A 23876-nucleotide genomic window follows, 5' to 3' on the forward strand; every position below is an offset into this window, starting at 1 on the left:
TCGAAAGTTAATATGGCACTTCCCAGTGCATTATTACGACCCTTAAGTTTTATTTCCTAACTCAGAATGTACGAAAAATAACAAATATCTGAGTTTAAAATTTAAAAATAATAGTGAATCATGAAATTGATAGCATTCGTACTCTCATTTGAGCCACTACTGAATATTTGCAGACCTAAGCTTCCCTTAAGCAAACACCAATTCAAAATCGCGGGCGTACTGCTGTCTCCACACACGGATAATCAAACACGATTAGATTTTTCTGTCACGATGCAGCGAGCGGACGACATGACGTCACCAATTTTCAAGGCGGGCTCTGATTGGCATGTGAGCCGCAGTGTCAATGAAACGCTGAACTGTGAAGGCCCCCTTACTGTACTACATTGCTCACAATGCACGCCTAATCTAAGTCAAAAATGCAGACAGTTGGAATTTCAAATGCTACAATTAATGTTTCTACATGCTGGTCATAGGCATAATTTTTATTTATATCATGCTTCTTAGAGAATAATAACCTTTACATAAGATTTTTGTTTCAATAACATTTATATTCTTGTTTTAATCAACACTTTTTCTAAGGTTAGACCTGCATCGATGCATGAAACTAGGTGAAAATTTCTGATTTTGAAATGCAATTTCCAAACCACACAGCGATGAAAGTCTAATGAATTTTATCGACAGTCAATGCAAGTTAGAATAGCATATATGAATAATTTTGAACATTTCATGAAAACGATTTTTCCCTTGTTTTTTTGTCAAAAAACGTCCTTGATGCAAAGACAGTTCAGTCTTTGATCTCACCTTCCTCTTGCTGGATGGTTGGAAGAACTCAGGCAGACAAGTCTCCCCCTCCTGGCTCCTCGTGTGCTCAGCCAACGACATCAACACATCCAATGTTGCAATGCACTCAACAGCTGCAGCCCATTTGATGTTACTACAAGACAACAGGAGAATATTGAGAGTGGTCACATTACCCAAAAAATGCTCAGGTTATAGAAAAATGGCAATGAATCAACCGTAGGAAGCACTTAACATGAGATTGCAGAGCCCTTGGGCTCATTAAAAAAATAGCTACGAACCTGGTCAAATAAACATGGGGTTTGTAGTTGATATTGAATTACGGTGAAAATTCAAGCACACGATGCCATAGTATTTTTTTTTCATTTGCTTTTTATCTTTGTCTAATAAATTTAGACCATGAGTGATTGAAATGAAATAATATGAAAGTGCAAAAATAACATTTTTATAAAAACCACGTTTTGTTAAAAAGAAGAAAATAACTGCCTATGGCCCCTTAAATTATTACAAAATTTCAAATATGACTGATGAGAAAGTAAAATAAGTTTTAGAGGAATATTTCAGATATCAAAAGCGAAAAATGTGGTGTGCATTTCGTGTTATAAAATTAATAATTGCCAGTCAATATACATCAGATTTGTCTCACAGTGAAAGTTTCATCAAGAGCTATCAAGAGTTTCGTAATGGATATTCTGTAAAAGAATCATCATGAGCTGCGTTTGTTATGTTAAGATTAATTAAAATAGATTCGTCAGAGAGCACTAATTCTGTTCACCTTGCCAATCTGCTTTGTCCAGATATCCCGAGATAGATGTCTTGACACATCGTTTTATTATGCAGTTCCTCACTTTCTCTTCATTTCCTTCTAAATATTTTTTTGCACTATCCCAATAATTTTGCTATTTTTTCATTGAGTACATACATACATATAATTTTTCGCTAATTTTCTCCATGAACAAGCCCTAAGTTGACACGAGTTTCTCTAGTCACACAATTTTCTGCTATCGATCACTTTCGAGTTACACCAGCATTTACATAATTAGGAAATAAAAGAGTAAAACTTTGTCAGGTTGACTATTATATTAATATGGGCACGGCCTGGGTTTCGTAACATACATAGTTATATCTTCCTGATGTAACTATGTTAAGATGTAACTACATTACGAAACGGGTCGTGCCCATATTAATATAATGGTCAACCTGACAAAGTTTTACTCTTTTATTTCCAATATGGAGAGGTTTCACGAAGTCAAGCCTGAAGTTACGTTATATTTTACATAATTAATTCTGACCAAAATGTGATGAATGCAAGTAGCTGACTTTTTAGATATTCTTGTTGGTTCATGTATTACATTCAGAAATCCATAATTACTCATAACATTGTTGTGACGGTCAAAATCATTACAAGTTAAAAGGATATTTATTTTAATGCCACCAACAATAACTAGATTGCCTTTCAAATTATGGAGATTTTTAAACAACACAATCACTGCTTAAAAGATCTGCAGTCCAGTGAAGAAAGCTCATAATACCTACCACACCACTCCAACGCAACAACACCCCAATACGCAATAAGTCATGACTCTCGTCTTTTTGCCAGAACCTCTCGAATTTTTCCCAAAACTCTCAATATAATCTCATTTTCCTGATTTCCTGTCCTGTTCTTTTCATTCACCTGACCACTATGACCCCTTTATAATGCATAATAAGTATGCAACATTATGTTTTGAGCATCATATCCTAATTTAGGAGGCATAAGTACACTACAAACACCTACTTTTTCGAAATAAATTTTCTCTTTGTTAGATCGTATCATTTGGACTCATGATACACACATTTATTTGAGATGAAATAATAATAAATAATATAAAATTAAACAATAGTTGGTGAGTAAAGTAGATGGAGGGATTACTCACTGCTTGCTGAACTGAGCAAAGATTCTACGACTAAGGTCTCGGAGGGCAGCAGCTTTCCGATCCTCAGCAGACATCATTTGTTCAAGGAGCTCCTGCCGTTCAGAATAAAAAGGGGGTGTGATTACCTAATACTGAGTTCACCATCAATTAAAAATGAGAACAGTAAGCTGTACAAAGAAAAATAAAAAAATACAACTATATGACTGATGAAATAAAAGAAAAGAGGAAAATGACCGAGGCCATGACAGCACCAAATGTATATGTATTGCATCCTGCACGTGCATGATACAAAATACTTGATTGTGAACTAGAAAAAAATAAACTACCAACATTTACAAACACACACAAACTTACGAGTAACCTACAATTGCACAGAAATTCTTAGACAGTGACCATGATTCCTAAACAGGGATTAGTCTTTTCATTCATAGCAGAAGTCAAATGACAGTTCATTCCACATGTAGAAAACCAACAAAAGGGGTATTATATCAATAATAAAGTGTGTGGTTTGATCAATTCAATGATGCAAATATTACTCCTTTAACAAAAATCATCATTATTACAAAATTACATTAAAATATCTTTGAGATTCAAAGCAAAATTTAAATACATGCCTTCAACTAACTGCAAACAATAAGAGGGTAAGCAGGTGACAATGTCTAAATTCAAAATTCTCATCCAAGCCTGGCTCCCTCCAAAAGCCTTTTATTCTTGCACTGAGGTTCTTGAGAACATCAATTGTCATATTAAACTCCATTTTACGGTCATTTTGAGGTAAATACCCTGTAACCTTCATTTTCATGGTGTCCTATGACTTTCTCTTGATGACTATTGCAAATTATATTTATTAAATACCTCAAATATTATAATTATGAACAACTTACCTTTCCCTCTGAGGTGTAGTACCGCTTGAAACCCTTCCGTTGGGACTGGAGACAATGATCATCTGTGGCGTACTTGCATGCACTGTCAGGCACTTCAATTTGATATCGCTTTCGCTCTGTCCCAAAGTAAGTCACCTAGTGGACAGAAAAAACAACCTTGATGTTTGGTATGTACATGAATAATTCAACTAGTGCCTGGGGTGATGGAGAGAAATGATGAATGATTTCGGCAGCAATGAAAAAGGTTCATTAAATGGGCTGATGCCAAAATTCCCCACTGCTCACAAAACCATTGAGACCGCTCAGTCAAAGAGGCCACACGGTTGCATCCCGATCATATCAACAAGGAAATGGGATTTCAGCCAAGCAACACCTGAAGGCTGGCAGTAAAATGCAATAGGCGTAACAGAGAGGACTGGAGGATATACCATATGGCAGAGGGACACACCAGCCTATCGAATGGGATCCTGACCCACCATTGTTAAGAAAAAGAAGAAACAAATACATACATACATACTTTGAAAATGTGTGAATCGTGACAGAGAAGGGAGAGAATACGTCCTGATGACGACAGTCTGGTCATTTTTCAAAATTTCAATGCCATTACATAAAAAGCACCACAAAGCATGAGAAACAATATTATGTACCAACAAGGTGATTCACAAGAATATTTGCATGCTTGCAGGGCCATCTGAGGCATCAGAGTTACAAGGATGCGTACAGCACACAAAAAGGCAATGATGGATGGTGCCATAGAGAAAGTAATCCACTTATTCAGTTGCCAAAGATATCTTGACCTATGGTATTACAAATGGCAAATCCAAGCATCAACATTGCACTGAATTAGGTTGCAACACAAAAAAAACAATGGTACATGCACATATGGATTGCACTGGAGTATTGGCTCGGCAGCTTAAACGATTTTCTTCATCGTCCACAAATGTAATACAGTGAGTCCTCGTTCTACGTCACCCCGTTTAACGTCATTTCGCGATAACGTCACGAAAATTTTGAGACCGTCATTCGTTTATCGCACCTTTGCTTCACGATAACGTCAGGTCTGGTCAGGTCTTTTAAATTTTGCGCGAGAAAAAATGCGAATCGGCGGGCGTTGCAGGTTGTTCGTTTTGTAGGCGGTAATACAGTCAGTCTAAACGAAGTGTAAAATGGTGTGTTTATTGTCAATTTCGATTACGTTTATAGCAAATTTTCTGCAAAATGAATTCTTAGGTAGGTGCGCAAATGTTAAGTGCGTAAATGTCAAGTAAAGTTTTAGCAAATTTTACTTGACATAACGGTTTTCTGGAACCTGAAAAGTGATTTCTAGGAATTTTTCCGGGTAGAACCGGAGTATTTTTCCGGAGTATTTGTCGTCACTTTTTCGCCGTGTTCTCAATAATCTTGGTTCCTGTAACTGCGACGATGTTTCAGCGATGATGATGCCCAGGTGACCACCATAGCGAAGCCGAAAAAACAAATGCGGGAAGATACAAAAATGGAGAAGGATGTACGTCGCTGCTGGTATTGCCGTCAATGAAGTCAGGGACTCGTGTTTATGCCATAGTTTGGCATTCCCATCGTAAGAAATGGCCCAAATATGATACGCTAAAATTTTTTCGCGTAGGAATTGTGAGGTCTAGGAGCCGATATTCACTTTTTACATTATTTCTTATGGGATATTGTGCTTCGATTAACGTCATTTCGTTTATCGTCACATTTTTCAGGAACGGTAAGTGACGTTAAACGAGGACTCACTGTACCTTTTGATGATTAGTGAGTTGAAGTCATAACGATATACACAAATGTTTTTTTTCTTATCTTTTTGTAATACAACTTTGTTTGAAAATTTCTCTTACAGAATTTCTCTTTGAATGAGAATTTCCAGGTAATTTTTTCATTTTGTAATTTTTATTTGTATTGTTTTACTTGCAAAACTTGAAAGCCAAATCTCAATAGGGGGGGGGGTCCAAAAATCACCTCATGTACTAAACGGATGCCCACTAATGCATTACATGTCAATGGAGCCTTGCTCAAAGAATCAATGCCATTAAAACTACCATAGACTTAAAAAAATTTAAAATTGTAATGCATAACCTAAATTCCACAAAGCCTCTAACCTGGCAATGCTCAAGTCTCTGTGTTGCTGAATGCATAAAAGGTGCTGCACAGCAGGGCATACATTCCACTGAGCAACTGTAAGTTATTTGCAAATGGTACGTAATGACATAGTGATAATTATTATCATGTCTGTACAGTACACTCCCATTTATCCTGGCTAGCGATGGTGGCACATTAGTTTCAATAACTTACCCATCTCTGATCCGGTCACAATAGCAAATTACTTCAATGAAAAATTTAGCAGTTTCAATAACTCTAAATGTAGTCCTTCCCATCTTAAAGCGAAATATCCTACACATTCAATTTTTCTCAACCCTTCATCTCCAGCTGAAATTTTTAAAGTGATCAACTCCTTCGCACACAAGTGGTGTGTGGGATATGATGAAATCCCAATCCCCGTTGTTAAATATTCAGCCAAATGGATTTCTGAACCATTTTCTGATATCTTTAACTTATCCATTTCTCATGATCATTTTCCATCCTGTCTGAAAACAGCAATTGTTTCTCCCATACATAAAAGAGGTCCAAAGCACGACTCGGAAAACTATAGACCGATTTCCATTCTTTCAGCCTTCTCTAAAATATTTGAGAAATTGATGTTTAACCGTATTGTAAATTACTTGCAACATTATAACCTCCTGCATCCAAATCAACATGGTTTCCGTGAAGGCCGATCGACAACTTCAGCTGCTTTCCAACTAATTCAAAGCATTTGCCAATCGATAAACAACCACCATCAGGTTATCGGTACCTTTTATGATTTAAGTAAAGCATTTGACAACATTGACCATTCTATACTATCTCACAAATTACTTGGAATGGGTATCTCTGGTATAGCTCATTCTTGGCTAATGCCATATCTGTCAAATCGCCAACAAATTGTTCAATGGAAAAGTAAATCCGATATGGGAATAAAAAGCTTTAGATCTACACCACTTGCAGTTAGTTGTGGAGTTCCCCAGGGTTCAATTCTTGGACCCCTACTATTCATAATTTTCATCAATGACCTACCCCTCTCCCTACCAAACAGTGATGTGGTATTGTACGCAGATGATACTTCCTCCCTAAATTCTGCAGTTACTCCAGAAGTTCTTTTCTCGAACACAAAAAACTCAATAATACATATGTCTCAATGGTGTCATGAAAACAATCTGTCCCTTAATATCAATAAAACATCCTTCATGCAGTTTCACTGCAAAATATCTCCTCCTACAAGTAGTCCACGGCTAACTCTAAACAACAGCATAGTTCAACGTTCATATTCAATTAAATTCTTGGGCCTCCACTTAACAGAGGATGTTGACTGGTCTACTCATGTTGAACATCTATCCAAAAAAGCTGCTACTGGCATTTATATGATTAGGAAACTTAGACCAACTACCTCTGCTACCACACTAAAAATGGTGCACTATGCCAATGTCCATTCTCACTTGATGTACGGCCTAATTTTCTGGGGAAACACGACAGCAGCTGCTAGAGCTTTCTCATTACAAAAATAAGCTATCGAAGCCATTTTAGGTGTGTCCGTTAGGACTCCAGGTAGGCCAATATTTGAAGCTCTTGGCATTCTTACACTCCCTTGTATATATATTCTGCAATGCTCTATGTTGGTTAAAAACAATCCTTCTCTATTCCCACCAAACAGTGACTACCATTCATACAATACACGTGGTAGAGGCAATATACATGCATTTGGGCACAATTTAGAGCATTTTAGGCGAGGTCCTTTCCACCCAGCTTCCCAAATATACAATAAGCTCCCAAGTTCTTTAAAGTCTGTCTCCTCTCCGGCCATTTTCAAAAGCAGATTATGTAAAATTCTTTATAACAAACTGTATTACAACTTGACTGAATACCTGGAAGATATTCTCTAATTGATTTTTTGTGTATTGCATGTATCGTAAATTTGTATATTGTATTAGTATTGTATACAATATGTATGTTTCCAATTTGACGAGTTCTATGTCACATGACCAACGGAACAATAAATTTTATTACTATTATTATTATTATTATTAAATAATCGGATAACACGTATGTATATTCCAAACTTCAATTTCTTATGATTTTCATAATTTACATAAATCGAACACTCTTTTATATCTTACACACACAATCTGTTTTTTAGATTGCTTTCCAGAATTTTCAAGAGCTTTCACTTCCCAGCCAAAAACTTGTTCACGGTGATAGCATGATTGTACTAGTATTCCTACTGCTACAAGTGATTCCTGGTTTCCGAAAACCACGCACCGGTGGCCGCGAGATCACGGATTCAGAAAAGTGGCTGGCACGAATGCTTCTAAACCACTGCACGACATCGGAAACTAAACTGACAGGCACCATACTGAGCAGTGGTGTCTCACACAAGTTACCCAGGATGCAACTGCTGTGGGACATGGATCCATAACCACTGAACCTGATCCCGTGCCGTAATGTTTGGAAAAGAGGAGCATGGAACCTCCGTGAAGGCAACAGGCGCTTAATCATGCCATTGTTATCAATTCCATCTCTTCTTCAGATAATAAATCAAAAACAGCTTGGAATATAATCGATAACACCTCTGGAAAATTGAGAAAGAATAAATCACCCAAAAAGAAATCTTACACAATGATATTCTTGTTTCAGACCCAGACATGATTGCAGTTAATTTCAATACGCATTTTCTCAATCCCTTGAAAACATCATCTATGTTACAAGTCAATACAGATAATTGTCCTCAAAATAACTCAGTTCTAAATAACATGTACCTTTACCCTACTAGTGAGAAAGAAATAGAATCAATCATCAATAAAATCAATACAAAACACTCAGCTGGGTGGGATGGGGTTCCCTGCTCCCTCCTGAAGGGTAATTGCATAAGATATCTTCTTACTCCCATCACTCATTTGGTCAATGCTTCTCTCTCCTCGGGTATTTTCCCTGACAAACTAAAAATGGCAGTTGTAACTCCTCTACACAAAAAGGGTGATATTCAATCAATTGAAAACTATCGACCCATATCAAAACTTTCAGTTTTTTTCTAAAATATTAGAAAGAGTCATTTCAAAAAGAATAATGTCATTCCTGATAAAAAACAACATCTTATTCAAATCTCAGTTTGGTTTCATAGGTGGTCTTTCGGCAGAATTTGCCATTTATAAATTTATTGACTCTGTTCTTGAAGGTCTTGATCATCACCTTAATACTGTAGGTATTTTTTATGATTTGTCTAAGGCTTTTGATTCTGTTGACCATGAGACTCTCTTGAGGAAAATCCATATATGTATGTGGTATGAGAGGAATTGCAAAAAATCTACTCAGGTCTTTTCTTGAAAAAAGAACCCAGGCAGTAACCATTATAACAGATAACATGGTTAAACATACCTCACCTCACCAGGAGATATTGAGGGGTGTTCCTCAAGGCTCCATTCTTGGGCCCCTGCTTTTTTTTGCTATATATATATGATCTACCCTCACAATTAAAAGGAAATATTTTTATGTATGCTGACGATACGAATCATCTACTGAAACGTGATGGCAATATTGTTGTTCCCACTCAAAATGCTGTCATCAAAATGGAAACATGGTGTTCAACTAACAAAGTGGCTATAAATAAATCCAAGTCTTCCTTTATATTTTTCCATCCTACTCAGAAAAAAATTGATTACAGCCCTTACATTAAATTTTCGGATTGTACTCTTAAGCGGGTTACTAATACCAAATTTCTAGGCATCTCCATAAATGAAAATCTAAACTGGGATACCCATATTAATTGTATTTCATCCTCGGTGGCTTCAGGCTGCTACTTAATTAGACGGGTGATTCAGCTCACAAATATAGAAACAGCCATATCAATTTACTATGCACATATTTATAGTACATTAAAATATGGTATTTTAGCCTGGGGTCACTCCCCTAAGGCAGTCCGTCTTTTTAAAGTACAAAAATGGTCGGTAAGAATATTAAGCTAAGCTAAAAAACATGTTAGCTGCCGTTATCTTTTCAAAAGGTAACAGATCCTTCCCCTTCCTTGCATATATATTTATTATGATGTGATGTTAATTAGAGAATTTAAACAAAAGTTGTGCCTTTCCTTGAATAACGATATTCATGATTATCATACAAGAAGTAGAAATGAGCTCGCAGTGAGGCAACAAAATCTTTCTCTCCTCAGTAGAGGGCCTATCAATATGAGTATTAAAATTTATAATAAATTACCTAAATCAATCAAAGACGAAATCAGACCTGGCCTTTTTAAAGCAAAATTAAAAAAATATCTTTTAGATCATAGCTACTATTCAATTGATGAATTCTTTGAGGATGCCTCGCAATTAATGTAATATATATATATATGTATTATAATATATTGTGAGTTTCTTTGTACTTTTGATTTGCTTTTTATGTTTTCTTGACGTGTCCTATATATGTATGTATATTCATATCTTTTCTGAGACCAATAAAATATTATCATTATTATTATTGAACAGTAGTGGTCATAGGAAACCAGGGCTTAAGGCAAATTGCCTATGCAGGGGAGTGCCTGGCTATGACTCATGCTATCTCTACTTCCACTTCTACTATTCTATTACTTTCCAGTTTGGCCTTGACTGGACTTTGGACTTTATAAGGATCGCAGAAAACATTGAAGGATTGCAAACTCATGTACAGATAATCCGCAGCCTGGATAAAAAGCTGCCGGATAATCAGTGGGTCAGCTTTACTACATATAATAAAAAATGCTTTTACACTTTCATGCTGAATTGTATTAATAACATTTCCTCTGGCTTCGCACCAGGTCAATGAGCTTGTAAATAGAAAAGTTTCTGACGCTAAGTCTGCCACCTTCTTCAAGACACAAAATGGCATTTTCATTCCTTTTCATTTCATTCCATTCCCAAGTCCATCACCATCCCTCAAAATCAAGCAGCATATTATCAACCGTCATTCATTGGGCCAAGGTGGTGTCTCGTTACAACACACAAAATATGTCATATTATGCGCAGAGATGGTAACAGACTTATCCACAGAAACATAGGCATTTATAAAACCATTGACTTTGTGGGAAGCCTGAGAAAACCTATTGATACTAACAATAATTTGCTCAAGTTTTGAGAAAATTTGCAGTCATACAGTACCTTGGTCATATAGAACATTAACTGCAAGTGCCATCAGTTGGTTGGCATCAAGACATGTACGATACTGGTGAAAAAACTTATTATCAACTTGATAAATTATAATTGTAATATCCACAAAGAAAAATACCTTGCACTTGAATATTTCTCGCTGTTCTTTAAGGTGTTCATTAACTTTCTCCTGTACTTCAGCAATGTCTTCAAGCGCAGCATCATATTCTGCATCAACACCGTGAATGGGAATGATTCGACCTTCTTGCTTCGCTACATCATGATTAAAAGCTTCCTGAAACAGAAAATAATTTTGAGATGGATTAAAAACAAGAAATACTATTTGCTCTGTTCTCAATTTACACAAAATGTCAGATAGACAACAAACCACACACCACTAGCTCCCACTTTTAACATGGGAGGCAGAATAAATAAAATACATTTTAATGCAATACCATTACGTTGATGAGATCACACATTAGCCATAAATGTAATTGAGGGGATTGAGAGCCAGGGGTCAAAAACATACTTTGCTCAAAACATCCGATTTCAGGTAAATAATTTTTGTGACCAGATATAGAGGAAGAAGGAGCCTTTCATGAAAAGATATTTGATTAAAAATAACTGAGAAATGAGCAATTGAAAATTATGAAAATCATTTTTTTTTATTCAAGAAACATCTGCCTTCAGCCATACTCTACTGAAGTTGTAGTTGGGGGATCGTGATACTGATTTCACATTAACCCTCACCCAACATCCAACGGTTGCTGAACATCCATTTGGTGGTACGTTGTTGCACACTCACCCAAGGGTTCAAGCCAGTATGGAGTAAAACACGGGTGCGACCATACACTAGAGTCCTTGATTGGGATTTTTTTGGGATATTTTGATAGCAAAAGTGGTAGAGGGAAAAAAATGTAAAAACCACATTCTAATTGGGTTGTCGAAAGGGCAAGTTTAACAATGATTTCTGATATCTTTGTAGTTCGACAATGTAGTTTGAGTAATTCCACAATGAGGAAGAATGGAGTTAGATAGGTTAGATAGTAACTCAAACTCACCCAAATCATTCAAACACACACACCACCATAACCTAATGTACATACTCCTACGTCAGGCAGCATCCTACCTGAACCAATCCAGCATCATTCCATCCACTGCAACATAAACCAACCCAACAGAAAACCAATCCTAAATTATACAACACAATTCTGTAGATATTACCCAACCTAATTAAACATTAATCTACCCACTCCAACATTGTCCAACCCAAGAAGTGCGTGGTGAATTAAAAAAAAAAAAAAAAAACAGAAAAGTACCCGACACTTTCTGCTGAAAAGTCTATCACAATTGACAAATCAAAAAAAATATTTAACACAGTCATTCAACGTAATGGAACCCACTCCAACATTGCCCTACTCATTCTAACATTACCTGTATGCACATGGATTCCAAATGGAATGTACTACAGACAGGGGTAATTTTGGCCATTTACCTTAGAAAGGATTTCAATGGATTTCAGATAGATTGGAATTTTCACAGTTAACTTTATAAGTGATGCAAATGCGTGCAATTTTAAACACTTAAAAAAGATCGAGTAAAACTTCTAACACTTACATCAAAGAATTTAAGAACTGGCTTCAAGTCTGGGAACATTCCGAGAGGTGATGTTTCTTTTGTATGAGTAAGCTTCAAGAGTAACTTTGACATACAGTCTTCACCTATAAAATGGAAGATAAATAAGTTAAAATTAGACCATATTATTCATTTTTGAAAAAATTATGCGCATAATAAGATTAAATTTACATAAATATACAAAAAAAATTTATCTAATACATAACATTAATATTGAACGCATTGTAAACCAAATCAACATTTTTGCAAATTTTTAGAATTACATAATATTCATAAGCTCAAGAAATATATGAGAACAAGTATTGCTAGTACAATTAATAACACTATCGTATGAAGATACTATAGCTTAAGCTCTTTTACCATCACCTCTAGGGATGGTCGGATCGGATACCTCCGATCCAAATATCCACGGATACTGCTCTTCACCGGATACTTCGGAACCATATGTGCTGAAGACATCGGATCTAGATACGAAATTTTTGATTAATGCTTCAGCAAATGCAGCGTCCCATAAAAGGGAGTGGAAAGTGGAGTTCCTATCCTCTCTTCGCATGCACCGTCACTTTGCGATGCTTGTCCTACTCATTAGCCATTTTGTTGAAAAGTTATCGTACGGGTTATGCAACATAATTTCAGCCATGGAAAATTTTAAGGAAAAAAGTGATTTAAGGTGCAAAGAGTGACTCCTTCCAAGAGATTGAACAACCATTGGGGGAATCTCAGCGCCGTAAGATAATGACCACATCAAATGTAATTACGTCGCAGATGTCAAAAAACCACCTCAGCCCTCCATCAGCCCGTGCCTCTGATTTTTTTCCCCTTTCGGAGACCAAACAGACCATAAATCAGGCCAAAGTACCAAATCCACCTCACCACAACTGAGGGATTCGAGGGTGAAACACAAGTTAGCATATGACGAGAAAAAGATAAAATTCGAGGGAATTATTTCTGAGGAAAATTAGAATACAGTCAGATTTATCACCAGATTGATACCTATTTTCATAGCTACACCTAAGCATAATAATTTAGATCCTGAGCATATTAAGATAATATGTTTTTTTTTAAATAACTTGAAAGCTCATAAAAATGATTTTAAACCCTTTAAAACCCAATGTTGCTTCTGAGCAACATCAAATATGTTTAAACTTTCAGCTCTATTTAGGATACATCTAAACTAAGTATTATTTTGTAGTGTAAATTTTAATGACAATATATTTAGCTGCCAGGATAATTATCATTGAGTGTAAAATTTTCAAGTTTTCAAAATGAGAAGTCTTGGAATTTGATTTCTCCCAGAAACAACTCTGGGTTAGAAAGGGTTAATCATAAAAAATATTAAAATGAGTATCACAATCTAAATAGATTGTATATATTCTTATAGTATATATATATATATACAGTAAACTCTCGACTATACGAAGCAGGATTTTACGAAGTGATATTGCGGTCCCGGCGAAAAGACTATGGTAAATACATGGTGCTATTCGATTATACGAAGTTTCGAATATACGATATGTTTTGAATTTACGAACCTCGGATCGGTCCCCAGGAGCGAAAGGCATTCGTTTATACGAACTATGGCGAAATATTTGTCAACAAAACTAGTTACGCCAGCGTATGTGCTAAAACAAATCAGCGCTTCCAACTGTGGTTCATTAAAAGTGTGAAATCGTAAATGATAGTGCAACTTTGGAGAGAAAGGGTTCGCCTAAAACTAGAGATGTGCGAATAGTATCCGCGAATACTCGAATACCTCGAATAATAGAAAGTATTCGATATTCGAGATCTCGAATAGTTATGCCAAAGGTACCGTCTCGAATACCTCGAATACTTTGAATTTCGCGTCATACACTGTCGCTCGCACGTCGTTGGTAGTTGACTCGGAAAAATGAGAACTCGTCTAGTGCATGCAGCGCCGTTTTAGGCAAGCTGACGAAATACATCAAATTCACGGGTTTGAGCGGTGAAAAGAGTTCGACGTAGGGAACCGAAATTGATCGGATGAAAAAAATCCGAAAATCCCAGGTGTCCCCTATCAGGAGAACCTCAGTTCCGTGGGATAGCGACATTGGCGCATTTCCCACGATCCGCTATCCCCATCCATTCAGCGTTCGCCCCCCCCCCTCTCAGACGATTTCCTCTTCCCCGAAAACAAAAAAAAGGTCCCGGCTCGTGCAGGGATCATATTACGAAGACCTCAGCTTTGAAAAAAATATCAAGTTACCGGAAAATAATAGAATCGTGTTTCACCCTTCCCTCTTTCTCCCCACTGACCATTTTCCCGCATCCATCTTATGATAAAATGAGAGGAGGTGTTTGCCGTGTGTCCTTTGTGGCTAATAATGACAAGCACTTATTTTGAATCTTCCCCAGGAGATGAAACTACCATAGGGAGGAACTCAGTGCCGTGGGATAGTGACATTGGCGCATTTCCCACGATCTGCTATCCCCCTCCATTCAGCATTCGCCTCACCCACTCTTGAAGATTTCCTCTTCTCCGAAATCAAACAAAAGATCCCAGCTCGCGCAGGGATTGTATTACAAAAACCTTAGCTTCAAAAAATATCAAGTTACGCGAGAAAAATAGAAACGTGTCTCGCACCCACCCCCTTTTCTCACCCACTGACCTTTTTCTACCTACCTGCTTCGAATTTCCCCCTTTCTCGAGGTCAACTGCTGCATGAGTCATCTACTAGCCCGAAAGGTGTCTAACAATGACTTTCGGCAATTGTTATTACACCTTTATTGGATTGAAATATTAGTAATGTGCGCGTAATTTAAAAAAGAATAAGACCAAACACGACATATTTCTGACTTTATTTAAGCATTTTGCGCAAGAAAATAAATACCGGGAAGAAGAAGAAATACGACGGAGGCGTAATGCTCAAATAGGGTGGTTTCCTATTATTTTTTATTGCCTAAATCGAAATATTAATACTCCTGAAGTACGTATTTAACGCTTTTAGAGTTTTATAAGACGATATCTATTTTTCGCGATTAAATTAAAAGTGAAAATTTTCAAGCGCGCGAATACGCGACGGGTAAGTATGAATGCCGGGAAAAACTCCGCGTGACGTCGTTCTGGTTCCCGCTGCCGCAAGTGAGGTGACCTTGGGGCGAGGCTCTGAGCGCTATTACGACGCAGGATGCTAGCAGGTAGCCGAGTACCATGCTAGCTGGTAGCGCTTGGCTTAAATAAGGATTATTAATACCTTATCAAACAGACTGTGTGATTATTAAGACATGTTTCCCTGAGCTCTGTGCCTCATGCATGCATTGGTAACCTCAGACGATGTAAAACTCCGATCCTCTCGTGTAGAAACTAGGTCCTTGTGATGTCACGTGGAGTGGCATCGCATAGGCGCCAATCTGGCCTTTTTCAAATGAGGTAAAATTGAACATTGCCATTAGTCTAAACCGGTATTTCTAGAACGAAATAATTTGTATATTATGAATACACAACGGTGGGTGTCAACAATGATGAATAAACAATGGTGGGTAACGAATCACAATCAATACCTTTCGTTTTCTTTAATGAAGGAAACTACCCTATTGTTTACATAAAATTAAAATATTCCATCAATCAGCTAAATTCCTGTTTGAATCCTTTAAAGGCAATCACAATTACTCGCCAAAATCTTGGGTTTCCTGCTGCATAGGCGACCTAGTCAAACATTTTCACATTCATCGTTTAGTATTCGAGGTATTCGAAATTCGAGGTATTCGAATATTCGAGCAATGATTTAATATTCGAATTCGATATTCGAATTCGAGAAATCTACTATTCGACCCATCCCTACCTAAAACCTAACGGTGGGAAATTAGGGGAAGTAGGAGTGCAGTAAAATATCGCGACTGACATAATGCCCCTATTTACGTGCCTATTCGTAAACATCGCATCGACAACACTTCGTAGTTTAACATGTCAGGAAGGTCACGCGGGGTATTTCGTACACGCCTAATTAACTCTTTGCACTACAGTGAACATACGTGGTACGTTCACAAGGCAGGCTGCCGTGAACGTACTTCGAAGACTACTTGACTACTTTTCGCCGAAGCACTTCGAAGGGTCCCTAATCCGGGACCCTTTCCTCGACGAGCTCACCCTCGCTGGCCCCTCTCTTCGACCCTCCGAGCCTTTCTCCCCAAAAGAGACCGCTCTGACTGCATTTTGAAAATCTATCAATCAATGCCGTCATCAAAAATAATTGTTTGCATCGCACTCCTGCCAATCAGGCATTCAAGTACGTCTCTGAACCGTGTTTCTGCAATGAGAAATAACAATTTTGTTAACTTTGCTAAAATGGCCAAGTTAATAAAATTGTCATGTTTCATCGCAGAAACACGGTTCAAAGATGTACAATGCAACCTCGATATAACGACACTCCACGGTGCACCAATAAACACTCGCTATAGCGAATTGTCGCTTTAGCGGAGGTGGAGCAAATAATAGCCAATATACCTATTGCGAACAGTTATACAGGAACAGGAGTGGTGCGGTGACAGATAAATTTCTATCCGATAAACGTAAGCATAAATTTACACCATGTCTATCTAAATTAATGATGAAAAGTTTAAAATTCAACGAAACTGTCTGTTTAAGGTAACATAATTTTAGGAATGCCAGTTTTGTAATACTTACCAAATGAGGTCAATGCCTTATTTTGGTTAGAAGCACACGACTTATTTTATTAAACTGCTATCACAAAGACATAGTGAATGATTAACATATAAAAGCAATCCCTAGCAACCTAGCAACCAAACAACTTTTGGTTGTTAGGTTGCTAGGGAACCATGTGAACAGTATCCTGCAACGTATGTAATCGTAGTATACATCGTGGTTATTCATGGCCCATATCGAACTTCCATCGGTCAAGTAATCTGTACACTCGAAACAGAGAGATCTTATAAGTCTACAATTTTTCATGTGCCCTCAGCTATATATACTAACAAGTCGCATTAAAGAAGCCTCCGCTTCTTGGAACCATTTATGTCAAATACCATGCTGAAAAAAACCAGGAAATTAGCAGAACATTACTTAAAAACGAGTGATACATAATTTCAAAAAATTATCCTATGTAGAATTCCTTAAATAATTATCAATTGCAACATAAGTTATGGTGACACGCCTGCTGGATAAAAACCTAAAAGGTATGCGACCCGCGCAGCATTATTGTAGAATTCTATAAGAAATGCAGATTTCTTATAAGAATTTTTGGAAGACTTATAGAATCCTATAAGAATTTCTATATGACTTATAGAATCCTATAAGAAATCTGTAAGACTTATAGAATCCTATAAGAATTCTGAAAGACTTATAAGAAATTTTCAATAGGGTGTAGGCCTGATTCGGATATTTAACCTGAGGATATCAACGCTATTTTTCTCTGAGTTAGGTTGATATGAACTAAAAGGAGACCAAAAACATTGCAGATGAGAGTCGGAAAAAAATTATCATAGCATACATCACCTTCAAATATTTCAGCTACATTCGCTAATGTCTTGAATCCTCCAAGGGTGGCAAGAAAATCATTGATCTTTCTTTTGGAATATATTTTGTCTTCATAGAAGATGGCTCTGCTGTCAGGGTGCGTCTTACTCTTGGCTTCATTGCCTTGCGAGTGAATCCTGAAAACATAAATAAACAGTTTCTGAGGTTTCGGAAAGTCTCTACTCAATAGATGGAAGAACTTCTATGCATCATAATGAAAATATCTATGGAAAACACAAAATTCCCCAGGACCAGGAATTGAACTGGATACCTTTTTCCTTTTGGGCCAATGTTCCTGATTTCCGATGGCAATTGCACCGAGACTCATGGAACTAATTGTTAGGCCCATCCAAGATAGCAATGCAAGGGAGAAAGGTCTTCTACGAAGCTACAGCTGATCGAGAGCCTCAAACCTACATGGTAACATGAAATACAGCAAACTCCCGATTATCCTGATGGCTAATGGTGGGGGGGGAGAATAATCGGAAAACACAGATAACCCAAAATTTCAGTTTAATGTCTTTAAATGGTCACGACTTACGCAAAACTAACACTGTATTATTATTATTTATGCAGTTGTTCCTTTATTTACGAGTGCATCCCACACTCATTGAGAGCTTTCTTCGCCAGTTCGCGATCTTTTTAGCGGCGATAACATGATTGCACTCTTATTTCTATTGCTCCATACAAGACCTGGTTTTGAAAACCACACACCCGTGGCTGCGAGATCACAGATACAGAAAAGTGGTTTGCACAAATGCTTCAAAATCACTGTGCCACGTCTGAAACTACACTGTCAGGCACTATTCTACGTAGTCGTTGAAACTGCTGCCGGACGTGGATCCGTGATTACCGAGTGGGGTGGCACACTGCGAGGAACAGGATCACGGAGCTCCCGTTAGCTAGCACGCGATCAGGAAGCAGCGGTCCTAAGCTGTCCCTACTTCCTTCGTCTCTGCCTCGACTTGCCCCGCTGCCTTCACTTCTACAAATCCCTTCCTCTCCAGTTTAACCTCGAATGGGCACGGTGTAAATTTGCCCGAGTGAGATGAAATATCCTTTGGGCATATGGATTCAACTGTGAGACATGTGAGACCATGGTAATAATTGCACATTTGCGATAGAAAAGCATTTAAACATTTAAAGATTGTGGATAACATTTATCTACTTATGATTGGTGAACAGCCGCAGAATCTTTTAAAATTAATCAAGAATTTTTTTCCTGCCACTCATTGTCTTTTTGAATACAACAGAAGCTGTGCAAGTAAACTTGAAACATTCCTTATTAGCAAGTAAATAAAATAATTACGTTTCACCAATGGCATGGTTCTAATGGAAATTATGAGCCTGGTGTAGTCTAGAATTAAAAATGCAGTAATTCTGGTGATTTTGCGTCTGATTTTATTTTATTGTATAGATTGCAGAAAACATTGCACGAGAGTGATAACCATGCAAAGATAGTTTGCAACACGGACATGCTGCAACCAGATAATCAGGAGTCTGCTGTATTTCAATCCTGCTGCATGGACAGTGGTGACATTAACATGAATTGCCTTGAGAGAAAATTTCCCTCCATATAATTGCCAAGGGGAATCAGGGGCATGCCTGTGGTAATAATAATAAATCTAGTGGTCCGTGCAGTGGCCCCAATTGGAAAGCCAAAAGTGCTTGGTTCGATACCCAGTCCAGGGGAATTTGTTCTCATGGCAATTATTGTGAATTTCACCACTGTTCAGGCGGCAGGATCGAACTATTATGTACATAAATGAAGGGGTTTTCTAGAGTGTTCCCAGAGGAATTGAAGAGGCTTTCATGAGTGAGAAGCCTCCGAGAATCCACCTCAAATGCTCCTGGCAATCTAGCAATGCAATCACAATTTTTCTAACGCTATAAAGAGGCTTTTAATAGGTTTGGGGGAGGTTTCACAACATTCAACTGGAGGGGATTTGAAGGAGGGCCTGGAATACCCCCATCGAGTTTTCCAGGATGCCTGCGAGAGGTTTACAGTGGTGCCTTATCAAAAGGTGTTGGCTAAAGATTTGTAAATACCATGAAGAAGTTTTCATCAGAATTTGTGGAGGTTTTGCAACAGCCAATTTAAAGTGGATTTCAAGAAACATATAAACAAATTTCTTTCAGCAGTCCTACAGGTTTTCAATCAAGCCATTCCATTGGGGCTTTCAAATCAAAATAATATACAAAACTTTTATATGCACTGTTATTATGTCATCAAGAGGACTTGGATGAAAAATCCTCTGATACTGAGATATGATTGAGGATCAAATAAGAGCCAAACTACGACACCATAATTATTTTGAGGAGACACAATAGTCATGCCCATTGGGTATATGCCTGAGTTTTCACTTGCAAATGAGGGAGGGAAATTTTGTACAAGTCACTCATTCCCTCAAACCCAGGAGATATTCTCATCATATGTATAAGAATGGTAGTAAAACAGCCACTGCTTTTGTGAGACTCGAATTACTTGCTGGCATTGTAGATAAGGAGATGGAAGAGGAAGAAATTCCGCATGCTGTGCAGCAGCAAAAATCTCCCTTTTCACGGAGAGAATACAAAGACATCAAAATATATATGCTGAATAAGGATTTAGCCAGGGTCTATGACTTGACTTCCTTTCTTAAGGTATGAAGTTGAAATTGTTGGCTGAAACTAAGGTACATATTTTCTATAATTCGTGAGTCCATTGCCATCTTAGAAGGCCTAGAATGCATAATACCAATTTATTTATAGAAATTTTACCTATCGAGTTTATTACTAGTAGTATATTTTTGGACTCACTGTTTAAGCTTCACAAATTACATCCAAAACCAACACAGTGTCTGTCACTATTTGAATATTTTACAGAATGACCCAATAGAATCTCGACAAACACCTACTAGGTATGCAACCACATACTGCAGAGGATGCATGGAACAAACTTATGATAGCACATATTAACAGGTCAATTAACAAAAATCAAAATTTATTTTGTAACAAACCAATATACTTGAAACTTATGAAGCACGAATACACAGAAAGGGAAGGAGATGATTGGGTGCACACTGTCCGCAAGCCTCGCCCTACCCGACTTGCCACGCCTTGAAACAAGAATCTCCCCTCCCCCTGGTGACAAGTTTCCACGCACACATCCTTTCTCCCTCGCACATCACTCTCGCAAAGATGCTATGGGCATGCCAAACTCTACCTAGAACCCTCCAAGGGTGAGATTGGCTGTGCGAGTTCAGTCGCATTTGAGAAATCTCAAACGGTTTCGTCAATTTGCCTATAGATAGAGCAATTCCTTATCTACTATGTCGTAGATTGAGGAACTTCATTCCAAAGAACATTTTCTTTAAATGATTTGAGAAAAACTAAATTGTGTTTTAATATCTGAACCGACTGAACAATGACTGAAAAAGAGTGATTGAAAATGACATTTATCCACATTTCAGAGCGGTCTGAGGATGTTGGATAACATAAGAGGAAAGTTTAAGGTTATGAGATTGGATAAGGAGGGAATTCACGGTACATTTAGGGCCCCCGCGCACTGGCAACTTTTACAAAGCAACTATTTAGTTGCTTTGAGGAAGTTCCTATGGAACACACGGCAGTTGCGGCAACTAAAAAGTTGCCCGTGCGCGGGGCCACAGTCAATTTCGTGTGTTTCATTTGAACATCCACAAAGCAACTAAATAGTTGCTTTGTAAAAGTTGCCAGTGCATGGGGGCCCTTAGAGGACGGGAGTGCATATACTGTCTACTTACGCACTCAACATTCGTTCCAGGTCTGGAAGCCCAGCAAGTTTTTCCTTGGCTTCTTTGGCAATCTTTTGACCCTGTGGTGCTAACAGCCACTCGATTGCCTGCTGACGGAGCTTAATGGACTTGATTTCACAGAGAGGAGCAGATACCCACTGTCGCAACAACCGCTGGCCAAATGCAGTGCAGCAATGGTTGAGCCGAGACACGAGTGAGCAATCAGAATCAGAGAGCAAGTCCAAGTTCTCGATTGTTATGCCATCTAGAACCTTTCAAACAAAGAAAAAATCAATCAACATAAATGAGCGAGTAAAGATACACCGTGAGTAATATTAAGTCAACAACACAAATATTGGTTTGACACTGATCTTCATTCTTGCTCTTCTCTCAGTTAACCTTTTCACACATGATTCAACACTTTCCATGGCGGTAAACAACTCGTATTAACTTTTCTTGGGCTTGCCACCGGGTTATACAATGGTAGGCAGCCAACGTTGCATGCTTCCTCCTTTGTCACCCATTCTCAAGACTTGTGTTGCCAGTTAGAAGTAACCATTGATATTTGGTATTTTGAGGGGCAAGCCCCAAGTGTGGAGACTTAGTTCTGGCAATCTGAATTCTTTCTAGAATCCTATGCCAAGAGCCTCGGCTGCCCCTGCAATTTCTTTTGCTAATTATAAGACTGAGAGAAGTGCATTTGTAGTCTGAATTTATGCACTTCCTATCTTTTGATGCAAATTTGCATATGGTTGTAACTACTGGTGGATCATGATGTGGTTTCTGGACAATTATCTCTTTAGGTGATTATATTTTTAAAAGAGTTAGTTTAATAGAACAGTTTACTCTAGAGAGCAACTCAAGATACTTTAAAAACGCATCATAAATGCAGGTAACTTCAGATCTAGGCGAAAAAAAAACTTGGTTGGAGCTTTCAATGAAATGGGCTAAGATAAAAGATGTACGAATAGTGCAAAACAATGGACAAACATAAAAACTCACCAACACCGTGCGATAGGATAAAAAAATGCTGCAAAGTAGCTTCTTCTTCATAGCTTCGATGCTCAAAATAGGGGTGCGCCTATTACACACGCTTTTACGGTGATGGCAAACAATTCAAGTAATTAATGCTTCAGAGGGATAGTCTTCATTTGTAGAAAATATGTTTCTATGAACTGTTTATTCAAACTTTCAATGAAAATAAAGATGCAGGTAAATTAGATGCTGACAGCTGAAATATATTTAATATTTTTTTAATGTGTTTTATTGAGAATCAACCCCTTAGTAGAGATAATTAAGCTTGGTATGATAATTTTAATTTATCACTCCATGAGACAAACAGAAAACTGTTGGATGATATTTAATATCCCAATATATCCCAAGAAAATACTTTTGGAATAATGAATTTGCCCCTCAGGATCAGTAAGCCATTGTCAGGCTTTGTAAAACTGAATTGTTGTAAAAAATATATGAACATTGCATATCTTGTATGTATTAACACAATTAATTTTTTCAGAGGAGGTTTTAGAGAGAATTCCGCAAAAAAGGGTGAATTTTTAGCATCTGGATATAAGTCGAGTCAATCTTACGCCTGAGTTATTCTTTTGCTTTGATCATTAGCTTCGTTTTTGTTTTCAACTATGTACATACACTCTTTGTAAAAAATAAAGTCAACCACCAAAGAAATGTGATTGTGGACAATTCTTTCATTTTGCAACTGCTTTGGTAATTACTAGTCATTACCCCAGGTCATATTCCTCTTTTATATAATGATCAACAAGCCTGAAGTTATTAGAAATGTACAGCCAAAATAATTTGTACAAGGGCTTCCAAATTCATTGGTTTAATGGAAAACGGGAGAAGAAAACAATTCAAGTTATAAAACATACCATGAAGCTGCCAAATTTATAAGTTTCCTCTTCCTCAGAATTGTCAGATTTTAGATCAACTGGAGTGTAGACCTGGAAAGTTCTCATGGAGAAAAGCTGCTGATCGATGCAACAACGCTGCAGGTACCACGTCAACCCACCAAGACACTGGATGGCCAATTCACTGTCATTCCTTGGAGTCAAACCTAATGTATCATCTGGATTTCACACATCCAAGCGCAATAGAAAAAAAATAGAAAATTCTTCACATTGCCAATTCAAGTCAAACAATAACAAGTGTTTCTTGTT

The 23876-nt window shown here is 37.6% G+C and overlaps 1 protein-coding gene across 1 annotated transcript in view; it reads right to left on the bottom strand.

Moving 5' to 3' along the window:
• LOC124173174 (DNA mismatch repair protein Msh6) overlaps window positions 1-23876 on the bottom strand; it is a 54646-nt gene that overhangs the window by 7092 nt on the left and 23678 nt on the right. The window contains exons 11-18 of the mRNA XM_046552685.1: window positions 23589-23785; window positions 21709-21971; window positions 17924-18081; window positions 12436-12539; window positions 10958-11113; window positions 3599-3733; window positions 2715-2806; window positions 802-934 (exon numbers count right to left, since the gene is read on the bottom strand). Of these exons, the coding sequence (XP_046408641.1) occupies window positions 802-934; window positions 2715-2806; window positions 3599-3733; window positions 10958-11113; window positions 12436-12539; window positions 17924-18081; window positions 21709-21971; window positions 23589-23785 (1238 nt within the window). The remainder of the gene's footprint in view (window positions 1-801; window positions 935-2714; window positions 2807-3598; window positions 3734-10957; window positions 11114-12435; window positions 12540-17923; window positions 18082-21708; window positions 21972-23588; window positions 23786-23876) is intronic.

This window comes from Ischnura elegans, chromosome 1 (genome assembly GCF_921293095.1).
Source record: "Ischnura elegans chromosome 1, ioIscEleg1.1, whole genome shotgun sequence".
Classification (NCBI taxonomy): domain Eukaryota; kingdom Metazoa; phylum Arthropoda; class Insecta; order Odonata; family Coenagrionidae; genus Ischnura; species Ischnura elegans.